The following is a 27,657-nucleotide window of genomic DNA, read 5'->3' on the forward strand; positions in this document are numbered from 1 at the left end:
ATATTATTACACCACACTGTAAATACTATAACTAAATTGAAATATATATTATAATTTTTAATAATATAAATAAGAGATTAGTAAGATGCATATTTAAACATAGAGATATAATTATGATGGTCTTTAAAGATACCTGGGCTACTACATTTTAGTAGTGGGCGAAAAATATCGACAATTATTCATAAACACGAAAGTTATAGATAAAAAATAGGAGTTAAATCTTCTTAATTTTTTTCAAAGTCATGTTCTGTTATAATAAACTTTACTTTTTAACAATATATATCTCAATATATTTCCGATATTGTAAATTGATATTTCAGAACTTTAATTAATTGTTTCAGTTCAAAAGTGGTATTCTTCAATTCATATTATAATGATAATTTGTCATCAGTGTAATAATTATATTGTATGGCTGCTGTATTAATTATATTGTATGGCTGCTGTAATAAGTCATTAGCCCCGCGGTCACATCAAACCAGCTGGTAGTTACGCCTGTCTTACAGTGGCTGTCAGAGTGGGTGAACTACAGTAATTACCTATTGTTTTTATTTTCTCTTTTATCGTTAATTATAACAGTTATGAAATTATTGACTTGGTGAATGAATATGATTGTTACTTCTTTGTGAGTACTGGAAATGGTATGGGAATTAATGGTCATATTTAGGTTAAGGAATGCACGGTTATTGGTCATTTTGATGGACAGACAGACAGACCTGTTTGGCTGAGTAAATGAGGAATTTCCTTATCTCTGACATACTCGGTGTTGTGTGTGAGCCGCCCCCAACACCAGGGACGAGGGAAACACCTCACAGTTACTCCCTCCTACAGTTTGTGCTCCTCCTCCCACCCCACACTATTAAGTTTCAGTTCTATATATTTGTCAGTACAGTATAATCATTTAATAACGCCTTTAAGAATATTTAAATCAGATTTTCTAGAACAGTCCTTAAGGAGGAGTAAATGTACTGTTACAGTTTGTGTAATTGACAGTACAGTACAGTAGCTGCTGCTTGTTCCCGGGCACAAAAGAATACAGCATTACATCCTTCATGTTATTCACAAAAGTATTCTATTAAAATTAATTAATTTTCACTTATAAAAAGGAGCTTCTTAGGGTTTTTTTCCTAATGAAATTTAGATAATGCTTTACATAAGTATAAGAGGTTAGGTCAGGTCCTTCTGGTTAGGTTAGACACATACTGTATATTGTACTATTAGTTGAGAAATGTTAGGGTTTGGTTACGTCAGTTTCTTGCTTGTTTTTACCTCACAATTTCCCTCTACTTCAAAGCCCTGACCACTTTGTGTGATCAAAATTCCATGGTTTTAATTGAAATCTGACTGGCAACTTCATATTTTTTTTAGCTCCTTATTCCCTCAACTTAACTAAAGTTACTGAAATTCAACAACTGACTAGATATACCAAGTAGCAGAGAATACTGTAGGATCTGGTGAGTAAAATTTTTCTGTAGAATTCAAGCCTATTGTCCCAACACTCTCTATATGTCATTTCAAAGTTTTAATATTCTGTGGTTTGTAGATTTCAGATCTTCATGTAATTCTTGTATTTATTCTATTGAAGTTTTTTTTAAACCAGTTTTATTTTTAAGCTTTGTCTTATGTTACAGAGGTTGCAGCTTGTAATGAGTGGTGCTGAACTTGGCAATGGGAGGGATGGGGAAGTGCTGGAGGGATTTTTGTGCCCATTTTGCTTCTTAGACCTAACATCCATCACACAGCTCCAGGCACACTTTGAGGAACAGCACGAATCTGAAGACAAAGCTGTACTCCAGTCACTCAAAGGTGTGTGTACAGCCTTCTAATCTTCCCAAGTGTTGGGTTATCTTAATTATTCTCAATATCGTAATTTGTTTTATTACCCCCAAGTATATTAACTAAAATAATCCCCTTTAATATTACTTCATAAAACTGTTTAGGACTTTGCAATAAAACTATTTTAATGAATGTTATTATACCCCCTGTATAATACTAGCAGTCCTCAGTGACTCAACCTGACAGTAATGACAGTAATACAATTGAGAAAGGGGTTAGAATTAACAACTGGGCATCCACTTTACAAACTGAATTAGTTGCCATACTCACAGTTATCAAATTCATTGAAACCACTGTCACTGACAGTCTCATCATCACTGACTCTCTATCCTCACTACTTGCCCTTGACACCCTCAACTTAAGTTGTCGCACGCTTGTCTCTGAAGCCAGACACAAATATGCGGTCAAACTGTTGTGGATCCCCTCTCACATAGGCCTCAAAGAACATGACAGAGTTGATGCCCTCGCCAAACTCGCGTCTAACAAAGACACTGTTGAATACAATCTGGGTCTGTCAAAGGGAACCCTTAAAACTGTAATTAGGAAGGAAATTATTGATGAATTTGATGCAAGTAGCCAAGTGCAAACAGTCACTAGTCGATCTATAGTTTACCATGATGAGATGTATCAAGTGAAACATGTAAATGGGGCAAGTGACAAGAGCACTAGATTACAAGATGTTGTAACCACTAGATTAAGGTTAGGATATAAGTACCTCTGGCAGTATGTTCCTCAAGCAGATATAAACAAGACTAAATGTAAAGTGAGTGGCCAGACATGTGGCCACACACTAGAACACTACGTCCTCGACTGTGTGAAGATAGAACCTTTTAGGGACAGGTCCAAGCACACTGTGTGTGAAATGGCACAACACTTCATCTCTAATGGCAAGATAGCCAACATATTAAGATTGTATCCACTTTTTTGCACTTAGTAACTATATCAGTTCCCATGTATAGAACCAAACACACATTGTGCTTGAATACTTCTCACGCAAATGTGAATAACAAAGTAAGCGGCCAGACATGTTGACTCACACTCCTGTACTCGCGCAGTTGTAAATAAGTTACCCTTTATGTATAGAACTAAACAAATAATGTAATTGAAATACTGTGTAACATTCAGAGCCATAATATCCTGACCACGGGGGTTAATTGTTATGACCCTTTGTAAACCATACTCTGTATTCCTTTTGCGCTACGGCTAAACAGGATGAGTATGGGGTGCACAATAAACTAGCCACTGTAAGCGGCAAAATCAATCAATCGGTATACTGTACAGTACAGTATACCTGTACTGGGTGTTTCAGAAATACTTTTCCTTATTCAGGGGGGTGTATTGCTGGGGCAATTCTAAGGTACAGTGTCGATATGACAAAATGTCGGAATCCACATAATTTCCTAGCTACAGCACTTGAAAAGCGTTTGGGTTATAACAATGAGATTGGAGTGAAATAGCCATAGATTTTTGTGAAGTTTTATGCAAGTAACTCTAAACAATGCATTATTACAGTACAGTACATATTCAAAATTCCCTCTCTCTCTCTTTCTCTACCTTTGTATCACATTGTGCAGTGAAATGACCCAAGGCTACTGTATTTTATAGAAAACTATTGTTCTCTGAGAAAAACTTGTTTAGCCACAAAACCAACCACACCAAATGTGTTACCTTAGAGAGGTCTTATACAGTATACACACATTCCTTTATAGACATATAAATGGGAGGGAAGTATCTCAATGAACCCACCGTGTCCCTCCACAACTTGTACCATGCAACTATCTTTTTATATTAACATGATCTTTTTTCAGGTTTCTTGAATAAAGCAAAGAAAAAACTGTTGAATGAGGATGAACCAGACTTTGTGCCAGCAAGAAACCATAACCCGTTTGATGATGGCGCTGTGGAGTATGAGCCTAATAACCCTTGGAATTGGGATCCTCCGCCTCTAGGTAAGCTGTATTCTTCTTGGTTGAAGCTGATCTACTGAAGTATTAATATTTTAAGGTATAGTCAGTGAAAATTTATAAAATAAATCTTTTCATGAGAAGAGTGAAAAACATAAAGATAGAATTAGAATTATTTGAAACAAAATAATTTATGGTCAGTATATCAGGCTTGTAGGTTTGAAGACAAGATTATTGCCAAAATATAACAAGATAAAATATTAAGGATTATTCAGCATTTGATAGGAAGAAAGAGGTAGGATCATGGATATTTTTGCCTTGAGAATGCTTAAGAGTTTAAGGTGAAGAGTGACTGCCACTACAGTTCTGTGTATGTATAGATAATATGGGAAAGTGGGTGCTGGAAATGTGGGAAGGATGATTAAGAGAACCAAACATGTCAAGTTCAAGGAAGAACAATGTCAGAATTGAAGTGAAAGAACAGAGTGAGGGATTGTGACTAAATGGAGTTAGTAAAATAAGTAGCTGCATTATTTAAAAAAATAATTGTAACTTCAATTTTTTTTTTTTTTTTTTTAATCAAGGGACAAAATAAAGTTTTTCATAACTTAGGATTTTCGTAAACTGAACCATTGTAAATTGGGGACTGCCTGTATGATGAATATATAGTTCATAAAAAGAGGAAGCAGATTTACTGTAATTTTTGATGAAAATAATTAATTTGATCAAAAAGAGCTTTTCTATCTTTGGTTTTTATTTTTGAGGATAAATTTTGCTTTCAACAGGACCTTCAAGATCTCACACAGCGCTCTTCAAAAAAATAAGAAGTGCAAGGATAGATTCTTTTGTCGCAGAAACAAATAAATTGCTTATCAGACTAGACAAACTGCTGAAAGACTTACCCAGTGATCCAGTCAAAAGAAAAGGTGAGTGATTATACTTGTTATTGGTGTGTCTTAGATTTTACTTAATGTTTAGAGTAAAAATACAAATGAGCCCAGCACAGTGAAGAATTGTGCATTAAAAGGATGAAGAAAGTGAAATAATCCTGAATGATTAATCTGTTTATTGGGCCAAGCAGATATTTATGAACTTCTTAAGCAATGTTGCATTGCATGTACAGGTTCACCACAGATTTTCCGGCACCCTTGGTTCCAAATCCTTGCCGGATTATCCGTTTTGCTGGATTAACCGAGGTCAGGTAATAATAATTTAACAATACACCTCTAAACCATTAATTATACACCTCCTGTGTCTCTAAAGCACCATGGACTGCTAGAAACTTAAATTAATCAAATGTTAAATGTAAATTAAGTGTGAAAAAACAAATTTTTTTTGGATTACATTATACTGTACTGTACAAACTTTCTATTCAAATGTACTACACTAAAGGACTAAAAAATTTATCTCTTGTGTTACACAAGAGATGTTATTTTTATACTCAAATTATTCACTATCTTGCAAGGATTCCAGCAATGCAAGTTATTTTCTGCTAAATTTAGTTTGTGACATTTTATACAATAAACACTTTAAGCCTAAAACTACCTTCACCCTGGCTGGGAGGGAGGGAGGGAAGTTGAGTGTCCTCTTGTAATATTTTCCGGACTAAAGGAGGTGCCGGACCATCAGTTCCCGGAAAATCAGTGGTGGACCTGTATTATGATTTTCTTTGCTCAATGTTAACTAAAGATTAATGGATTTATTTTTATAATTTGTTGTGAGATTTGCCAGACTAATTCTACCTTATTATTTTTAAGTGAAGTTAAAATGCCAGACATAAAATGCTTGTTTGTCTTTCTCAAGGTTTTTACTGTCACAGTTTATTGTCTGTCATCCAATTGTTTGTTGGCTTATTGGTTGAGGACCATAGCCACATATACTGGGACAACAGACAGTGATTGTTAGGAGAATATGTCTGTAGCATGTGTGGTAAGAGGAATTTAAAACTCTCTGCTGCACCAGATCTAAGTCTTATATTACAGACAATTGTATTCTCCATAACTTTACGCAGTAGCTTATACATGTTACTATACTGAGAGAGGAATAAGGAATATTAGTAATGAAATATCCTTATGGTATTGATTCAGATAACGATATCTTTTATTTATTCGACATAGCTATGGATAATTGATATTTTAATGAAGAATTTATCCCTCTTTTAGCTTAAGCAACCTAGAACACATGGAACTTATGGGTGTTTGTTGTATGGAAAGACACCCTATCATTAAATTTATCATGTACAAGTATATTAATGTATAAGCCTAATTTGTACCTCAGTTACTCAAGGGGTGAAGGGACTGGCAGTAGATAAACTAACGTACCTTTATAAATAATTAGTATTTGCTCATAACTATTGAACAGATATTAAATGAGTTAAAGGAAGTACAGTGAGTTTGTTAGAGAGATGCAGCAACAAAATAGTGCAGGTATAGTATAACCAATCCAAAAAATATTGAGATCTCGGGCGTCAGAAAGAATATGAAACATTGGCCAAAAACCATTCCAGCCCAACTGATACCTGGAGATGTCTGAGGTTATTGCTTCTTTTCTATTCAACGTAGCCATGGGGTCTTGGTGATTTTTCGATTGGCTGTACAGTTGATTACTTACATGTACCGTATATTCTCTATATGCCTTTAAGGTATACTTTATTTATTTTGCTCTATTTCACAAAATATACTCAATATTTTTCAATGAACTATCAGAGAAGAGTGATAACAATACTAATCAAGCCTTCAAAGTCCTGCCAGGACCATCACCAGCGTGAGTCATGCTAGCATTATACTGAAGGATTCCTGTGACAACAAGCAACATCTGGCCTAAGTTACCTAAATCTTTGGTTTAATTTGACCAAATAATAATTTCAAAAGCTACCCGTATGTGAACTCAATATGAATATTTTACATTATTACATGTAAATCTTAATAAAGATAATCAAGGTTATTTATTTAATTAGACAATACAGTACAGTACAATAATTATTTATAAACTCTACTTCTCACAAATGTCTCATAACACACACGAAGCTGCTGGGAGTTAGACGTAAACAAACCCAAGATACGGTGGAATGGAGGCCTACCTAGGGAACTCTCAACTTGTGAAAAGACTACATTCAATGAATCTTTTTATCTAAAGTATGTGTACAACAGTATTTTCTTTATTTTGATATTTCATTAGTAAACCAACGTTCAACTGAATTTATGTGAATGAGTGGAAGCTAAACATGGTGTAGTCTGTTGGTAGGCCTGGAGTAACAGATAGATTACCCAGGACCCATGAAACTGGAAAATCCTTGAAATAGTCTTGGCTGGGCCTCATAGTCTTACACTGCATCACAGCCTGTGGCACAGTTTCTCAGTACTGTAATTTTTGTGTTCTCCACTGCATGTATTTCACTACTTTTTTTTATTGCCTTACTGTATTTACTGTAAGATTTTACAGTACAGTATAAACATAATTTACTTTCAATGTTGTGTTACAGCTCATGAGCGAAGTATTGTCATGTGGGCAGACGACAAAGATGTTCCACTCTGTCCATTCTGTGCTCGCTCATTTAACCTGGCTCGTCGTCGTCATCACTGTCGGCTGTGTGGAGGCATCATGTGTAACGAGTGTTCTCACTTTCTCGAATTTGAATATGCAAGTAAGTTTGTGAATATTTTTGTAGAAGCTGTTAGTTAACATTTGCTGTGATACAAATATTTCCTAAAAGATACTTGTGCCATAACATATAATATTATTAACTAATTTTTTCTCTCATAAATGCAACCCCCAGAGGATGACTTCTACTCATGTATAATTGGAGAGTGCTGTAGATAATTGCCATACCTCTGTTAATTATGTTTAGGCATGTCAACTTATGAGGCATTAGTTTGATCCTGTAAACCTATCTCTAAACATGAAGGATGTCCATTTAGTTTTTAACTTCTTTGAGTGCTGGGAAATATCAGGTGATGATTTTTCGAAGAAGAGAGTGAAATTGAAGACAGTTGTACCTTTCAGCATGAAAGGCTGAATTTCAGAAACATATTCTGTTCACATGAGCTTTATAACCAGAGCCTAGAGAGACTTTATCAATGCAACTGATTGGCTGGTGGAATGAGGTGCATTAGGTCATCTAAAGCCCTTCATTATTTTTTATTCTGCTGTTACAGGTTATATTAAAGCTACAAATAAAGAGTTAAAAAGTCTTTGACACTCAACTATAATCTATTCCATTTAGAAAAACAGGGAAGCCATGCCCACATTCCCCCATCCTCCATTTACTTCTTGCCCTATTATCTGTTTTTCTTGAGTTAAGATTATGATCCTCTTTGCTTCAGAAAAACTTATCAGTCCAGTTCACCAAGGCAGCATGGTTCAGTCGGCAGCTGTGAATGTCAGCAGTGGAGTGGGTTCCAGCATGTCTTCTCTTTTTTCGGGTATCTCAGGTCTCCGGCGGTCTGGCTCGCAGGGCTCCCTCAATTCACTTCTCTCTGTGATGGATTCTATGACTACAGAACAAAATTTTCGAATATGTACACATTGTATGACGGTAAGATTATATCATGCACCACTGGTATGTTGTGAAATATGTTACTGAATAGGTATAAACACTTTGGTTTCAATAGGATTGAATTACTGAAAGCTATATCTTAAACTGAATACTGTAATTATAAATACATTTGTATTAATCTTTTGATTACCATTCTAAGTTATGTATATACTGTATATAACTTGTATGCTGTAGTCTATTTCCATATAGGCATTATGATTATCCAATACAGTATACAAAAGGGTTCCATTCCTGAAAAATATTTTGTATATTGATTTTTGTAAATCAGATCACAGTTTCCTATAGACTCCAGTGTTTTGACCTTGCTAGAGGAAAGGACACGGCCACCTTAGCTCCCAGGGATTGATTGTCAGCAATGGCTAGTGCTACTTGTGAGCAGGCCTGTGCCCTTCTGAGGGCCGAGTTAGTGAAGGTCAAGGCCAAAAACTTGAAATTAAAGGAAGTGATTGCGAGGATGAAGGAGGAAGACACAAGACAAGGAAAGCCCATGTCTGACGAAGGCACAGGTGAATGGAGGGTTGTGAGGAGAGGAACGACCAAATTGGTGGTAAGAAAAGACACCAAAACGACAACAGCTAACTGTTAAAACTCTCTTAGCCCTTTGGTGGAAGAATTGGACGTTAGCGTAGTCAGGGACAGGGCTGACAAGGAAGGTACAACAACCTTAATTTTTGGTGATTCCCAGGTATGGTACCTGGATAGAGCTTTCTGTGCTAAAAATAAAAATAGGATGCGAGTGTGTGTGCCAGGAGCTGGGGTGGGGGATATAGTTGACAGGATGAACAATATCTTGTCTGGTAATGGGAACAAACCCATTATCTGCCTCAGTGCAGGAGGCAATGATATTGGCCGGTGTAGGAGTGAGGAGCTTCTTGATAAGTTCAAGACAGCTATAGAATGTATTAGGGTGTGGGGAGGGATCCCTATCATATGTGGTATCCTGCCGAGAAGGAGAGTTGGCAATGAATGGTTGTCAAGGGCAGTTGGTGTCAATGGCCATCTTGACAGATATTGCAAGTCAATATCAGTTCCACTCATTGACAACTGGGACAGCTTTTATGGCAGAAGGGACCTTTATGCTAGGGATGGGGTGGCAACCCTGGCTGGCTCTCTCGAGAGGGCAGTTCAAATGATGTCGAAGTCTTTAAACTGCTAGGGGAACATATGGGCATGGAGGTGGAGGAAACTGCAGTGGGAGCAGGTAAACAAAGTGAAAGGTTACAGGGAAATAGTGATAGGAATGATGACAAAACTAAATTAAAACCTAAACGCAACAAAGGGAGGACTCATATCACGACTAACTTAACTGTATACTATGCAAACAGTAGAGGTATGAGAAACAAAATGTATGAAATCAGGGCGTTGGTATGTACCCAAAACATTTATATAATAGCATTCACCGAAACATGGATGAACTTACTCATGTGAGTTACCTGCCGAATACCAAATTGCTGGTTACAAATTATTCAATACCGATAGGCAGATTAGGAAAGGAGTCGGAGTAGCAATCTATGTCAGGGATAATCTGATGTGTGAAATAAATAAGGAAATATAAACTGAACTGAATACAAAAACAATTTGGATAGGATTAACTGATGGTCGGGAAAAGTAAATCGCAGGAGCAATATATAGACCTCCTAATCTTGATAGAGTTAATGAGCGACTTATTTGGGATGAAATGCGCAGGGCTTCCAGGCATAGCAAAGTCTGTATAGTAGGCGACTTTATCTTTAGTTAAATGGATTGGACTTACCTTACTGGTTACATTTCTTTTCTATTTACTCTTTCTTTTACTTATTCCTGCTATTCCTTCTCGTTATACTCGTGAAAGGTGGAGAGTGTGAGGGAGGTAATTGTTTATGGGTGCGGTCGGCTGGTGATATAGGCTTATTTAATTGGCCCTCCCACGCACACCAGCCAGGGGAGACTCACGGAAGCTGGTTAGGGGAACTAAGATACAATACTTCACTGAGGGGAAATATAGGAGAGTTATTATATATAGGACTCACCATATTACTGCATAATATCAAGACATTCATAACACATCACTCGTTCTCAGTAAAGGAAGGATGAATTAGGACTCTTATTAATGGTTACTGTATATATTGAATACTTTATACAGTGACCCCTCGGTTAACGAACTCAATCCGTTCCAAAAGGTCGTTCGTTAACCGAAACCATTGTTTCAATGGGTTTTTGGGTAATTGGTTCCAGCTCACCGAAAATTTCCCAAATTCAACAAAAATGGTAGAAAAGTTCACTTACTTTGAGGTGTGTATGTAGAAGGCTCCTGGATGATGATGATGGGAATTAGAATGCGGGTGGAGGAGAAGGAAGAAGAGAAGGCATTGGGGTGGAAGAGAAGTCACCCCATGGCACCATTTCACCCATAAAATTTTAGTTCTCTTGGTGTAATTCAAGATTATTTTTTTTAAATCAACACTGCACTGCATTATATATTGTCAATATGTAAAATATATTTCAAAATGACCAATAATTTGCTTGGAAACAGAAAAAAGCGTTTAGTTGAAGAGAGTCTCAAGCAAGATGTTACCTCCAGTGAAAACAGAGAGACTAACGCCTGTTTGCTGTGTTAAGAGGCTGGATGCCGCGCATTAAACTAGTCACTTTACCTTCAATTATGTTCAATAATTGTTAAAATGACTAAAAAATTGAATATTAAACTTTTAAAATTATTGAATAGTATAAACTTCTTGATATTTACTAAAATAGTAAGGAATTTAAGCCCTAGAACCGATTAATGTATTGGCGGACTGATACTAAAGCTGGTTGCCCGGTCAGTGCAAGCAAAAACATGTTGAGGTCGGTTCGTAAGAAATTCGTTAACCGAATTTTTGTTCGTTAACCGAATTGAAGATCCATATGGAAGGCAGTTCGTTAACCGAGGCGTTCGTTAAACGAGGGGTCACTGTACTGTATTAGGGTTTAACAGTTACACTTCAGAATAATAAAACCCCAGCTCCTAGCTAGTTAAACGGGAACCACGTATCTCACAACAAAAGGGAACTTGAGGATTTACCAAATAGAATACACCCAAATACCTGCCATGTCGCCACCACAAACGTCCCACACCTCCCTACACAAAATTCCAACACAGACTGACTTTTTCGAACTGGGTGGCACAGAGGGACAGCTTCATGACGTCATGCCCCTTACGCCTCCTCATTGGCTGAAGACAGGCCTAAGGCCTTCATACTGTATTGGCTCGAAATTGATGGGAACTCTCAGGTGGCGGGAAACTAATGGCACTGTTACAACAGTTCAGGACTGTTTCCTAAGACAACATATAGCCGAACCCACCCGGGGTAATAATATACTCGATTTAGTTCTGTCAAACAGAGAAAACCTTATTAGTAATGTCGAGGCAGGGAACGAACTAGCTAACAGCAATCACAACGTAAGATTCAAAATAGAATTTAATATCAGTTGCAAGGAAAATTTCCTTAAAGTCCCAGATTTCAGAATGGCAAACTTTGATAGTTTGAAAAGGCAGCTGAGAGAAGGGGTATCACATTTGGGGTGAATTACATGACCTCATATGAGGTGACCTCACACAATGTACCCACAGAGGGCAACCTCACTTTACTTGGAGACCTGACAATGATAACCTCACAAAATATGACAGTTGAAGATGACCTGATCACGAGATCTGAGGTTGACGAGTTCCACAACAATTTAAATAATAAGTTACTTAATGCACATAGGCAGAACATACCATACAGAAAACTTGGATCAAATAACAATGACTGTACAGTAAATGGATAAATAATTATTTAAAGAATATTATTGGACAAAGGAAGGCTATAGGTAGGAGAATAAATCATGGTGAAGTTTACATCCAAGATTATTATAAGGTATTGGCCAGGAGGGTTAAGATAGAGATGAGAAAAGCAAAGATGAATAATGAACTGAAGGTAACAAGGGAGGAAAAGTGAAACCTCAAGGGATTCTTTCAAATGTAACAAACTAAAACACGAGAAAAGATTGAACCAATATAGTCAGATACCGGCGAGCTAATCAATAACGATGGAGAAATGAGCAATAATCTGAACATATTTTTCCACAGTTTTCACCATCGAAAGTTTAAACATGATACCCTAGGCACCGACTATATACAGAGAGAGTGAAGAAAATAGATTGAGTGAGATAGTAGTGACTAGTCACGTTGTTACAGGTACACCACCGATTTTCCGGGAACTGATGGTCCGGCACCTCCTTTAGTCCAGACAAAATTACGAGAGGGCACTTAACTTCTCTCCCAGCCAGGATGAAGGTACTGGCATCCCCCGCGTTACGGAAGGGTTGCGTCCCTAGAAAATTGACCGTATCGCGAAATTCCGTAACGCGAAACCTATTTTCCCATTGACTTCCATTATAAAACTGGAGATGAGTTCCTAAGGAATTTTTTCCGGCCCCAAAAAAGTAATTCAAGCACTTTTATGAATGAAAATAAACATTTATAAACACATACAATACAGTACATTAAATAATTTATGATATATCTTCTTAAAACATCAAGTTTAACATCCAGTGTAATGCCTTTGCGGCTTCTTTTTGCACTACTGCGGTTACTTCCACTTGATGGCCTCTTTCCAGTCATCTTGAATAAGGGTAATGCACTATACTGTACTTACTGTATGTTTGTAAAAGTTAAATCCAACTGCTGGGGCGAGAAACATGCGCACACACTGGATGTAAACAATGGACTGACTCCTCGTGGCGATGCCACGCTTGGCGGTAGCAAACACCGAGAAATCCACACCAAACAAATGTAATTTTTAACAAAAAATTATAATTTTTTATAGTGATTTTTTTTTTTTTTTTTTTTTTAATTTACGCCAATTTCCATAAGGGCGGATTTAAGGGCAGTTACGCGAAATTATTGGTCATAATTTACAAATTCCGTAACCTGAGCTTTCTTAACGCGGGGGATGCCTGTAGTTTTAGGCTTGAAATTTTTATCTTATAAAATGTCGCAGACTAATCTTAGCAGAATATAACTTGCATTGCTGGAATCCTTGTAAGATAGTAATTAATTTGAGTATAAACATAAGATAGTTTGCACAAGAGATAAATATTTTAGTCCTGTAGTGAGGTACATTTGAGTGCAAAGTATGTGCAGTAATATGTTACTCAACATTACATTTTTTTTTTCACATTTAATTTACATTTAACATTTGATTAATTTAAGTTTCTAGCAGTCCATGGTGCTTTAGAGACACAGGAGGTGTATAATTAGTGGTTTAGAGGTGTATTGTTAAATTATTATTACCTGACCTCGGTTGGTCCAGCAAAACGGATAATCCGGCAAGGATTTGGAACCAAGGGTGCCGGAAAATCTATGGCGTACCTTTAGTAAGCAAATAGACAAGCTAAAGCCTAATAAGTCACCAGGTCCCGATGAGATATTTGCCAGAGTATTAAAGGAATGTAAGGAAGAGCTTAGTATGCCCTAAGCAAATTTATTTATCTTGTTGTTAAAAACGGGTGTAGTATCAGAATCCTGGAGGGCGAATGTGATAACGATTTTCAAGAAGAGAGATAGATCACTATCCTCTAACTACTGTCCAATCAGTTTAACATCATTTGTAGGCAAATTGCTGGAAGCAATAATTTCAAACGCTATTCAAAAACGCCTGGAGAAGCACAAGTTGATCAATGATTCCCAACATGGCTTCACAAGTGGGCACTCATGTCTAACTAATCTATTAACATTCTTTTCAGCTGTTTTTGAATCAGTGGACGACGGACACGATTATGATGAGGTATATCTCGCCTTTAGCAAAGCCTTCGACAGAGTCCCCCACAAAAGACTAATACGAAAAGTGGAGGCTCATGGCATTGGAGGAGATATTCTAAAATCGATTAGGGCGTGGTTACAGGACAGGAAACAGCGAGTAAGCATTAACGGCACTAAAATCGGATTGGGGTAGCGTCACTAGTGGAGTACCCCAAGACTCAGTACTGTACTTGGACCATTATTATATATTATATACATAAACGACATAGATATAGGCATAGACAGCAAAATAAGTAAATTTGCTGATGACAATAAAATAGGGCGTGTAATTAAATCTGACGATGTTTCCGCAACACTATGGGGAGCTTTTTAAAAAAAATTTCGAATGGTCTAAAAAAATGGCAGATGAAATTTAATGTGGACATGTGTAAATTACTTAGTCAAGGAGATGTAAACAGAGAAACCAGATATCAGATGAACAATGTTGTTATAGAAAAATCTGACTGTGAGAAAGAATTAGGAGTAATGATAAGTAGGAATCTTAAACCAAGTAAACAAGGCTAACAAAGTACTTGGGTTCATACAAAGGAGTGTTAGCTACAAGACTAGCGAGGTTATCCTAAAACTATATCTTGACAAGTTAAAGCATCTTAATTTGCACTCCCTCGAGAGATGTAGAGTGAGGGGCAATATGATCGTGATGTATAAATGGAAGTCAGGGCTAAACAAAGGTGAAAAAACAAAGGTACTCAAACTTATCCAACCAGGACTGAACTTATAGCAATTGTTTTAAATTAGACAAATTTAGATTTAGGCATGAGATAGGTAAACATTGGTTTGGAAATAGAGTTGTGGATGAGTGGAGCAAGTTACCAAACATCATCATTAAATTGAATGTGCAGGGATATCTTCAAACATAGGTTGGATGGATATAGTATGAGCGATAGGGGTTGGGTGTAAACGGGACTGCCCAGTATGGGCCAATAGGCCCGCTGCAGTTTCCTCCATTCTCATGTTCTTATAAAAGCTGACACACATTCCTCATAAAAACTCCCCAAAAATATCGTAAAATGCAATAAAACGTGTTTACAATGAAAGTTTTTGGTATACCCAATAAATATAAGCCAGTAATAAACATATTAAGTGAAATAACTTGTAATGTAATTTTGAATTCTTAAAGAATTTTACGGGTCACTCCTTTCGCACTATTAATGAAAATGATTTAGCACACATTCAAGAAAATAGCTTGGTGCTGTGCCAGCCTTTATGGAATCCTACCTTATGATGTGTAAAATGTAACAGAACTAATAATTTTATGATGATTACTTGAAGAAAAAGCAGTCACAGTGTAAACTGGGTCTGGGTCAGTGTGAGATGAACCTGCCTCAGCCAGTAACTATTCAGCATCACAAATGAATCTCATGGCTCAGTCAGCCAAAAAGGATTGAGTATTACTCTATATGGCTCAATTCAGCTGCTTTCCCAGTCAGTCTGTGTTAAGTTGTGATTCTTCTGCATTTTTTTGTCATTAATTTACATTTCTTGCCAACATAATTAGCTTCTCTAATAGTGATGTGCAGCCTAGTGAGTCTGAATACTCTTGTAAGAGAAAAACATGTGTGGAAAAGAGTGAAAGTAATACTGTTTTGCATATCATAATGGATGACAGTCACACAGCATACCTCAGATCTCTATTATCATCAAGGGGAAGTAAGAAAGCACATTACAGTACTTTCTCTAGTTTATTATTATTAACAGGTATTGAATTGTGCACTGTTTATTGTAGACATTTTTCTTAAACGTTTACCATTCCCCTCCCCATGTTCACTTGTACCAGGAGCCTAACTCTTTTTTATCATAGAACCAAGGATTTTACATTCACAGTTTCTTTATTCATGAGGTTTTTCAAGAATGTAACCCTCGCAAATATCAAGGGATGACTGTATTCAGTACTGTATCAGTAATTGGTTATTATACTGTATTGTATCTCTCTCTCCTGACACATTTTACAGTGTTTAGTTATTATATCTTCTGTTGTCCAGTTTTTATTTACTGATTACTCTTCTAACATTATTGAAAACTGCTTTCCTCATATATTGTACAGTTTAATCCTTTAATTTTCAGCGTCTCCAGGCAAGAGACAATCAAGTGGAGCAGCGCACATCAAAACCAACACTGTCGATGTATTATGAAAAATTGATGGAATACAGATCTCAAATTGAGAGCCTTTTACCACAATTTATACGTATGGCAGAGTCGTTAAGGTAAGGCAGTGCTTGTCCTTATTTTTTTTGTGACTTTTGCTTTCGCATAATTGTAAAAATGTATCGTCATCTTTACTTTAAAATAATTTTCCTTGCTTAAAGGGGTTAGCCATGATTACCTGATGGCAGCTCTACATAGTCAAAAGATATACAGTAATACCTCACTTAGCATTCAGGATACATTCCTGAAAAGTTGTATGCATCTGGCATGAGAAGTATGATGCTTTATGGCAGTGTAACATGGCGGGTTAAGTGACCTGAAATAAGAATGATGAGGTGGATGTACAGTGTGACACTGAAAGATAAAATACCCTGTTCAGAGCTAAGAGGGCAGCTGGATATTGAGAGTACCTCTACATATTGGCAAAGTTTAGCATAGAGGCAGCTGAGATGGTTTGGGCAGTTGGATAAAATGGAGAAGACCAGTTGGGTTTAGAGGTGCATGGGTCTAAATGTGGAAGGGAGGATAGATGGGGAAGGTCAAGAGTAACATGAGTACAGGTTATAAGAAATGACATTTGAGTTAAGAACCTACTGAGAGAAGATACAAGAGACTGTAAGGTGATGATGATGGTGATGATTACAACAGCCAGTTATAGCGCGTTTTTTCCCAGCTGAGAAAAGATGCCCCGCCTCCTCCTCAAAATTTACAGCTGATTGGCTGTTGCAAACCTGTCCGATTTTGTCCTGAAGTAATAATGTATTTCTAAATGAGTTTATTCATAATCGTTGGGATGACCGTTGCTGACGAGAAAGATATTTAGCTAAATTATATAAAGATACATAAATTCATTATTTCAAACATGAGCATGTAGGAAGTTTATCAGAAGTATTATACATGAATTAACTGTTAAACTCTGGTAGCAAATTCACTCTTTCGGAAGATGCATTTAATATATACAGTACTTATTTTTATCCACTAAGGCATACTAAGACAAATTACATATCAGTAATACTACATTGTGCAAAAACAACATTCTTAAAGATCATAATCACATTGAAATATTACACGACCGTCAGCAGAGGCGGGAAGTATGACATCGAACAACTTCATATTTTTCCCACCTCTGCTAACGGTGCGTAGCTAAATATTTCACTCATTTAGATACTTCAGGACAAAATCGGACAGGTTTGTAACAGCCAATCAGCTGTAACTCTTGGGGAAGGGGCGGGGCATCTTTTATCAGCTGAGAAAAAATGCACTATAGTAAAATTGAACTACAGTACAATACAGTATATTATTTCAGTTGTGGAGAAACTACATACAGTTTGCGTGATGCTGAAGAACTAAGAGTGAAAATCCTCAAAAAAGGGGATAGTCTCAACTCCATGGCTCAGCGTGTGCGTAACCTTGGTAGCAGCACAGGGCAAGACATAGGAGATGCAGCTTCAAGCCATGTTCCTCCTTCAGGTCCACGACAAGAACTCTTGCAACGCAGAATACAGTCAACTACAACAGCATTTCTCAAAGAACAAATTCTTAGTCTACCTAAGTTACCAACTCATCAGGAGCTGAAGGAGATGCAAGAGAGGAGAAGGTTAATTAATAATTTTCAGTTTTCTCATTTAAGCATTTCCCTTAAATACTGTATAGCCAGGTAAGGATTTTTTCTTTCTTCTTTTCACCACAGCATAAGCTACAAATGTCCTGAGGTGTGCATGAACCATGCTTAGTGAGAAGGAAACCATCCATATGCATCCAGTACAGCACAAACCATCGAGAAAATTCACAAATGAATAATGTGCGTGCATGTCTAGGAAATATCATGTACCAAATTTCCACTTTGACATGTTAGGGTCATCAGACTCATCACATATGCACACCAAACCCCACAGCTCATTCATTGTAGCAGCTTCACCTTGTCCAGATCACAGTACTGTGCATTAGTTTTTGTTTTCAGATTCTTTGTCTTATAAGTTTTCTTATGAGCTTTTTGGATCTTTGAGTGTATTGGCTAATTGTCTTGTCATCTTGTTGCAATGATTAATGCTACTGTTTGCAAAATGTTAATGCTTTTTGTGTTGTCTGATAATTATCAGATTCCTCTTAACTTGCATGTTCTCCACATGTTTCCTCCTCTTTTCACATTGAAAGCTTTTGTTGAATGACTCATGTCCCAATATTGACATTTGTAATTCATGTCATTTCTATGGGTACTTTCTTCTTTTGCTTCCATTTCCTTTCAATAAACTGTTGGTTATTGTAACGCAGACTCCACCATTTGACACTGATTCTCAGACTGCCCCAGAATAAAATACTGATATCTGTATATATTATTAATAATTATTAGATAAAGAAAACAATTCAAATACCGTATATACTCGTCTATAACCCCCCTTCGTATATAGGTCGACCCCGATTTTTTGACCAAGAAATCGTTAATTTATGATATTCCTCGTTTATAGGTCGACCCAAGTTTTTGAGGGTAATGGAACAACAAAACCTTCAGTAAAAACACTCTACGTTCTATAAACTTGTTTACCATTTATTATTACGACACTTTACAGTGAAACGCGGGTAGTTTCAACAAAAATATTGTATATTTCCATTCAAGTATTTATTCAAGTCAATTAGGAGGGAATGTTATTGTAATACAATAGCTTTTTAACTGAAAACCATTCGAAAAGCGATTACGGTAACATATTTTGAACGAAAGAAAGCAAAAGTCATTGTTTTCATCACAATTTTATCCCACTTTCCACTATAATACGTACGTCATTTCAGCAAAAAATATTACATTTCCGTGAATGTATTATATCAACCACAGTATGAATAGAATATCACTAATATAACAGTATTTTAACCGAAAACTATTAAAAAAACGAGTAACATCTCTTGAACATCGGAAGGTTAGGTAAAGTCTTTTGTTTTCGTCATGTAGTTTATCCTAATTTACATTGAAATACATCACGTTTCAGCAAAACTACTATTTATTTCTGAGAATATGGGAATGTAATATTTTTGCTGAAATGACGTACGTATTCAGTGGAAAGTGGGATAAAATTGTGACAAAAACAATGACTTTCGCTTTCTTTCGTTGAAAAGATGTTACCGTAATCGCTTTTCGAATGGTTTTCAGTTAAAAACTGTTATATTACAATAATATTCTATCCTAATTCACTTGTGATGTAACAGTTTTTTAACTGAAAAAGATTCGAAAAACACGTGTACCGTCTAGCTGATACGGCAGAGCCCTGGTTGCGGAGGCTTTGTTTTTGCATCGGCCCTTCTTAAGCAGCTTTTAATTTTAGCGTACGTTGAAATTGTGTTTACTGGTATATTCTTATTTTCCAGAAATATGACAAGTTTGTATATTAATACAATGTTACGGTACTTTAAATTTACAAGTACAGTGGGGTATGCTATAACGAACGGATCCTACTACGAATATTCCTATAACGAACAGTTTTACCTATAATATTGAGAATGCTATAATGAACGAAACTCCTACAACGAACATTATTTAAAAAAAATTTTTTTTTTTTTTTTTTTACTAATTTATTGTTTTTTTATTACAAGTATTAATGATATTCTTTATTTCAGGGGTTTAGATGCATATGTATGCACTTTTTTACAAATTTTACAATTTTATATTATATTTTTCAGTGTTAAGTGGTTGTATTTGGGGGCCTGGAACGGATTAATCCTATAACGAACGAATGCTATAACGAACAAGGTTCTAGAACCAATTAGATTCGTTATAGCATACCCCACTGTATTCATTTTTAAAAATACAGACGACACCAAACAAATACTAGTACGGATATTTGCGTGATTCTCCCGCCAAAAAAGACCAAACAGCTGGTACTCTCTCCCTCAGCCCTACCAAAAGTAGCCCGACATCTTTCTTGTTTATTCTCTTCCAATTTCTCACTTTAACTGGTATTTTTTACTTCATATTGCCTACATCAGATAAACTACAGTAATTGAGGTTAGATACTGTTATAAATTTGATTACCTGGTCCTGGCAGGTGCCGTTAGAACCACCTGACCCTACCAACAGTGTTGCAAGTCAGACAGCATTTTTTTTTTTTTTTACATTTTTGGTGTCTCCATTTGTTAATTTTTTTTTCTGTGGGGTTTGCACAATAGTATACTGTTTTACCTACAGTATTGTAAAACGATTTGGGAAAAGAAATACTCAGTAACTTAAAATTTTAAAAGGAAAATTTTGAAACTGGCAACTGTGTGTAGATGACCTGAGTCACATCATATTATGTCATCACGATTAGCCCACATGTATATTTCAAATTGTGTCTTGTTACAGTGTAGACGTGCTTGACCCATATTCTCTTCAGCATGGATTCAAGAAGAATGTTCACAGCAATGTTCAAGCTGAGAGTGATTGAATATGCAGAACAGACTCACAACTGTGCAGCAGCAAGGGAATTTAAGGTTTCCAAAAAAAGTGTTAGAGACTGGAAAAAGCTCTCTGCACAACTTAAGCTTTTGCCGAAAAACAAATGTGCTAACAGAGGAAAGTGTAACAAGTGGCCACAGTTGGAAGTTGAAGTGGCAAAGTATGTCAGTGAAAACCGACAGAATGGATATGGTGTTTCCCGAGGATCAATTCGAATCTTTGCCTTGAATCTAGCAAGGAAATTAGGTATCACAGATTTTAAGGCGAGTCATGGTTGGTGCACAAGATTTATGAAAAGAAATGATTTTGTACTGAGACGGAAAACGAAAATATCACAGCGTCTTCCACAAGAACTTGATGACAAGGTTATTGAATTTCATAGGTTCATAATCAAACACCGGAAGAAGAATTCATATAGACTTTTGTGTATTGGAAACATGGATGAAACGCCCATGAATTTTGACATGCCAATCAGTCAAACAGTGAATAAAGTTGGTGAAAAAACAGTTTTAGTTATAACTACTGGACATGAAAAATCAAGATTCACAGTTGTGCTATCATGTATGGCTGACGGCACAAAGCTGACGCCTATGGTAATATTTAAAAGGAAAACAATTCCAAAGCAAAATTTTCCAAAAGGTATAATCATCCATGTGCACGAGAAAGGATGGATGGATGAAGGCGGCATATAAATATGGCTTAAAAAAGTCTGGAACTTTAGACCAGGGGGACTGCGCAAAGAAAAAAGTCTTCTTGTGTGGGATATGTTTCGGTCACATCTTGTTGACAGTGTTACTGCTGGGATTAGGAAGGAAAACACTGATACAGCTGTGATTCCTGGTGGATTAACAAGTCTTGTCCAACCACTGGATGTTAAAATAAACAAACCATTTAAAGATGCGGTAAGAGTGAAGTGGAACAACTGGATGATAGAAGGCGATAAGACATACACAAAGGGAGGCAACATCCAAGCTCCATCACTAGCAACATTATGTGAATGGATTGTAGAGGCCTGGGATGCAATCAGACCAGAAATTGTGGTGAAATCTTTTAAGAAATGTGGGATTTCGAATGCTCTTGATGGAACAGAAGACGACTTGTTGTGGGATTATGAGGCTAATGAGAGCGTGAATGAGGATGAAGATATTGATGATCCTATGGCTGATGATGGTGTTGATCCATATGACGATGCTGTTCAAGGAGAGGACTGGGAGGAGCTGTCTGGTGCTACAGATGATGACAAGGAAAATGATTTTGATGGATTTTAATGAAAATATTCAGAAATATGGTATCGTAGTATTTATTCAAGTCAATTAGGATAGAATATTACTGTAATACAACAGTTTTTTAACTGAAAACCATTCGAAAAGCGATTACGATAAAATCTTTTGAACGACGAAAGAAAGTGAAAGTCATTGTTTTCGTCACAATTTTATCCCACTTTCCACTGAGAATATATTCATTCAGGCACAGTTAAGGTAAAATATACTTGTGATGTAATATTTTAATGAAAATATTTAGAAATGAGGTATCGTATTTTTCTTTTGTTTCAAATTTAATTAACAAAGATTGATGTTTCAAATTTAATTAACAAAAATTTATGTATCTATAAATAAACTTTTAAAAATGAATACTTTATGTTTTACATACTCCTGTGCATACCATACCATGCATTTGGCTACTTTGGGCTTGCTGTGATGACGCAAGAGATCTGCCCTGGCAACTGTACTGACACTCACAGCGGGTGGTGCGTTGGTGCGTCGTTTCCATTGTTTACTGGTAAATATTTTTCAACCTAACAAAACTATTACCCGTATAGAGGTCGACCCCCAACTTTTTGCCAAAAAATTTGGTCTTAAAAACTCGTGCTATACACGGGTTTATACGGTAAATGTAAATATATAGACCTGTAGTTTCATCTCTCTTTCCCATCACTTAATAATGTTACTCGTTATCTTTGCAACACAAATCTGCCTGTGTGCGTGAAATTATTTTTGACACAAATCTGCCATCACAAAGACAATACTGTATGGATAAATTTAACTGCATGTGGGACATTGTTCTTCCTTGTGTATTTGGTTTGGATTATGGATAATAGATGCATAGACAAAAATAAAATCTATTCTTTGTGTCAGAATGGAAGCTGAAGCTCGACTAGCAGCAGAGAAGGAAGCAACACGTCGAGCAGAGGCACGTGCAGCTGAGATCTTACGACGCAGAGACCGAGATTCAAGAGACTCTCCACGTTCCACACCATCGCGCTCCAGCAGTGTTACTCCTCCATCTTTTTCCAGCCTCAAGAAGCGACAGCAAACAGAGGAGGTTAGTGAGCAATTCCACATTTAATCATGAACATTTTGGCTTCTTCTCTCATTAAATTACAGTATCCATAGAGCTCTCAAGGTAACATACTGTAGCCAACCTTTTCTACATTATATTAGAAGGTGGAGTCAACTAGAGCAAAAAAAAGTATTGTCAAAATTACAAAAATCATCCTGTGAATTTTACCTTCACAAGAATATATCAAATTATCCTGAAATAGTGAATTGTATTTGATGTATTTTCAATCAAACCCATTTGTCTTTCTTCCTCATTCATTCTTCTGCTTACTCTTATGCCCGTATTATTAAACAACATCTCCCCTTGAAGAGGGTCGTCGTGTTTCAACCCAAGTTTTAAATTAAGTGAGTCCTGAGGTACACCGCAGTACAGTACTTAACGGGGCGGTGTGGCTGTAAAATTAACTGAAGCCAATATTATAAATTAATTTTATTGGAATTAGTTAATTTTACCGCCACACCGCCCCGTTAAGTACTGCACTGCGGTGTCCCTCAGGACTCGTTCAGTTTAAAACTCGGGCATCAGCCTTTCTTTTTCTCCATTTTTATTTTCTTTGTTTTCTAGTCTTTCTTCTTATTATTAGTCTTTTTTGTATTTCTTCTTCTTCATAGTTTTTCATCATCATCATCTTCTTAATCCTCTTCCTTCTTGATATGGTTTAATAAGTCATCTGTGTTCCATCAGGTGGTAGTGGACACAGGCTGGGGGGCAGACTCCTCAGCTCATAATGTGACTGAGACAGATGACCCAATGATTCAACAGATGAATATCATTAGGAATTATATCAAACAAGCCAGGTGGGTGCAGATATCAGGGTTACTACAGGTATTTCTGTCAAAGGTTTTCATGACAAGGAAGGCAATTTAATTAGACTGCTCCATTTAGTATTTCCCCAATTATTATTTTTAAGAAAGAGATGTGAGTGGGAATGGTGCTAGCGGATGTTACAAGGGCACGACTGCCACTCCACCCTTCTGTGCTTTCATTTGTAAGGAATTGTCAAAAACATTTTATGTCAACTGTGCAATTATTTGGTGATTCTGATGCAGGGATGGCAGATAGTTTGATATAACTGATGATAGCAAAGAATGTAATTATTTGGCACATTGCTGTAATTTGATGCCCTAAACCTAACATGCATTTTCCTATTGCTGTACAGTACTGCTGATTTTTGAAATGTTGTTTCCAACCAATATTATGTGATGATTCTAATACTTTATATAATACAGAAAGTGAAAATTACAGAAATGGATTGACTCAGTGGTCCAAGGATCCTAACCCCTATTTCCCCATCAATAAATGGATTCATAATTGCATGAAGTTACAATGATGTGTGATCCCTTAAAAGATGCATCATGCAAAACAGATTTACTGTAGCCAATTGGTCAGTCACTGGCTCTAAGCAGACTCCTTGCCTTCTCTCCATCCCACAATGAACTTTTTATTGAATCTGGATGTGCATGGGGGGGGGTAATCAGTTACCAGACTTGGGTAATAATTATCTTGGGGTCTAGCCAGAGTGCCTAAGGGATTTTATCATCAGTTATCCATGTACAGTATAGTGTCATCTCATCACATGACTAAATTATTCTTGCAGGGAAGCGAGTCGTTATGACGATGTGCCGTTACTAGAAGCAAACCTTCGAGAACTTCAAGAGGAGTATAAGAAACAACAGAGACTTATGAATCCATAGTACAGTAAAGGTCTTGGTGACTACTCATAATACTCAAAATTCTTCCTCATTTTTTTTATAGGGGGATATACTTACTGTACTCATAATTCTAAACAAGCATACAGTATTTTCTATTAATTGAGCATTTAAGTGTTATCATGATAAACAAGATGTAAGTAGTGTATATTAAGAGATTCTGAAATTTAAATTAAGTTCTCATATCCAATACATTACCAGGAAGTTCGGCTTGTCCTTCCTGTTATCTACCATTACAGTGTCTTTATTCTTAGTTGTCACTAAGCCTTCGTCCTCAGAAAATTCCCTTGTGTACTTTAGCAACTGCATTTATATTCTGTTAAATTTTTTATACAGATATAAACATTTTGTATTTTACTTAATGGTGTTGGAAGATCAGTTAGTTTGTGTGTTCGTTAGGCGTCAGTGAAAGTAAAGTGAAAGTAAAAGAGTCACTAGGAATTTGTTAGTTCTACAGCAGCCTTATCACCTCGTACTGGGTACAATGTTTATTGAATCTGTAATGACATTGGCTCTTCCATTAAATGTATAAGTTTTTTTTTTACATTTATAAAAAGCAATGTTCAGTTGCTCCATATTTATTTACCATTGAATTTTTTATTGGTAATATTTAACAGAATTCAGGGTTGTTATTTAAAGGCAGACAACCAATATTTGGTTTACTTTGACCACTTGACTTGTCTACGCTGCCAGTATATGTATAATGTACATTCTTCATAGTTAAGGTAATAAGGCTTCCTCATATAGAGAACAAGAATGTCCCTACAGCACATATCTGCTTTAATTTGCCGCACATTTCTTAAACTGTTTATGACACAATCTTGTATTATTGTTTTCTTGTTCTGTACTATATAGCTGACAATTTATTCAGCAAAAACATACTATGCAAATCCACGTGAAATATGCTTAATATCTGAGGTGAAGTATTAATGATAACTTGAATAAGATTGACCATGTGATTTTCAATATTACTTGATTCAAAATGAATATTGTGTTGTATGTTGTTATGTTGTATAGATCTTTTTGTATTATAAATTCATAAGATTATATATATAAATTCTCACTTTTTTAAAGGTAGGGTATACCAAAGATTATTGAAAGCTCATGAAATTTCCTCTATGTCTTTATATAGATTCTCTATCCGTAACAAAGTATTGTACAACTTTATCAATTGTGCCTCAGCTGGTTTTAGTGCTGTATATGTTTTTTTTTCTGATTTTTTTTATAACTGTATGTAGAGGAGTTAATGCATCATAAGACTGCTGATTAAATCAGATACTTCTCTACACTCAAATAAGATTTTAAGACACTTATCCCAACATTCCAATTTTTTGTAAATGGTTTTTTCATGGGTTATAGAACTATGCAGATTACATTGGTACTAGTATACTGTATTTATATACAGTGTTCAATAAATGGATGCTAACTTTATTTCCATAATTGAGTGGACCTTAGCTATTTTTGCAGCATGATTTAGCTTCATATAGCTTTACAGTATAACCTCAAAATGATGCATTATCAATGATGTTACCACAAAAGTAAGTTTTTCATATCTTGAACTCAGTTGCTAATGGTTTACAGTCATATAAACTGATGCAGAGCTGCCAGTACTGTAAATATAAATGACTTTGTACTGGAGTATGTTCTTACATTTAGTCATATTTAGTACAGTACAGGTACAGTATATGGAAGAGTTTGATGGCTCACAACCATATCATTTCATCTTGGTCTTAGTTTTACACACACATATTAGTTCCTTAAATTGGAAGCATTTGCTGTTTTACTTGTAATGCTGTATTTGGAAATACAAATAATTGTGGTGACAAGTTAATTAATAAAAATAATAATTCAAAAGAAAATAACCATTTTATATATTTATACAATACCTCAAGGAATCTTTCTTTGCTATGTAAGAATATGTGTCTGTATGTAGTGTATACACAAATCTTTTCGAAATTGGCCTGTATAATTACTTATGTAATTTTATCAATCTTGAATGCCTTTACCTACATTATGATGTTTTCTCCTGCATACATGAAGATGACTTACCCTGCAGCTCATCTTGTATTGCTCCATACTTGATTCCCTCATACTATACTCTTTAGCTCCATCCCTTCAACTCAGCTTGGTCTTCTACAAATTAAACATACAGCTCATTACAGTTCTCATTCAGTACGACGTCCTTTTCTGTATCATATGAACACCAAAGATATAGGTTAGTTAATAATGTTATGCACTGTATATTTGTAAGTGCAAAGGAAGTAAACACTCAAGTGTACGAGACAGTACAATAAAATTAACACCACAAGATTAAGAGTCATTACATTTTGAGAATATCTTATAATTTTGTCTTTAGTTTCATACTATTGCATCTTTTTCATTGCAAGCCTCTCTCTCACAAATAAAATTTGTGTTTTAAACCCACATTTCATTTAAATTACATTGCACATAGAGTGTTGTCATTTCCTACCATCTCAGACACTTGCAAAACATTCCACTTTATAATCAAACCATATACTGTACATCTTTGATTTGCATACACTGTTCAACTTACCAACACTACATACCTGTATATAGTTTTTCATTTATCCCTCCCTTTTTATATGGCTTACAGGCACAATACTATTACCGATTACTGGACTTACCTTCTCTCTCATCAGAAACACATTAACAGTTCTGAGTTAAACTCGGAACAGCAGAGAAAACTTACCTACAAACCTCAATTTGTGATAGAATGAGATAGTCAGTTTGTCCCATTACATCAAAAGTGCAAAGGTCCTGAGTGTTGGATCCCATCAACAAAGGGTTTGCTGGCATTCTGGCAGACAATTACTATAAGAAGCAGTTTTGCAAGGATTGTACTTCCTGTAATACAGACGGTAATGGATAGAAAATGCTGGTGAAGTTATCAAAATCTAAATGTCATTGGT

At 36.1% G+C, this 27,657-nt stretch overlaps 1 protein-coding gene across 3 annotated transcripts; it reads left to right on the forward strand.

Annotated features, from left to right (window-relative positions):
- The first annotated feature begins 465 nt into the window (after window positions 1-465).
- On the forward strand, window positions 466-26,586 carry LOC121859244 (rabenosyn-5-like). Of its 3 annotated transcripts, none has more exons than XM_042355986.1 (11): window positions 466-514; window positions 1,629-1,803; window positions 3,642-3,782; window positions 4,523-4,663; window positions 7,219-7,380; window positions 8,060-8,271; window positions 16,178-16,317; window positions 17,565-17,855; window positions 22,814-23,000; window positions 23,703-23,815; window positions 24,616-26,586. In XM_042355986.1, the coding sequence occupies exons 2-11, from the start codon at window positions 1,644-1,646 to the stop codon at window positions 24,710-24,712; spliced, it is 1,644 nt and encodes a 547-aa protein (XP_042211920.1). In that variant the 5' UTR covers window positions 466-514; window positions 1,629-1,643; the 3' UTR covers window positions 24,713-26,586. The 3 variants fall into 3 exon arrangements, with proteins under 3 accessions (XP_042211920.1, XP_042211918.1, XP_042211917.1); XM_042355984.1 differs by having other exon boundaries at window positions 480-528; XM_042355983.1 differs by lacking the exon at window positions 466-514 and adding an exon at window positions 1,171-1,451.
- Window positions 26,587-27,657: the final 1,071 nt, after the last annotated feature.

This window comes from Homarus americanus, unplaced genomic scaffold, assembly GCF_018991925.1.
Source record: "Homarus americanus isolate GMGI-L3 unplaced genomic scaffold, GMGI_Hamer_2.0 scaffold36188, whole genome shotgun sequence".
Taxonomy (NCBI): domain Eukaryota; kingdom Metazoa; phylum Arthropoda; class Malacostraca; order Decapoda; family Nephropidae; genus Homarus; species Homarus americanus.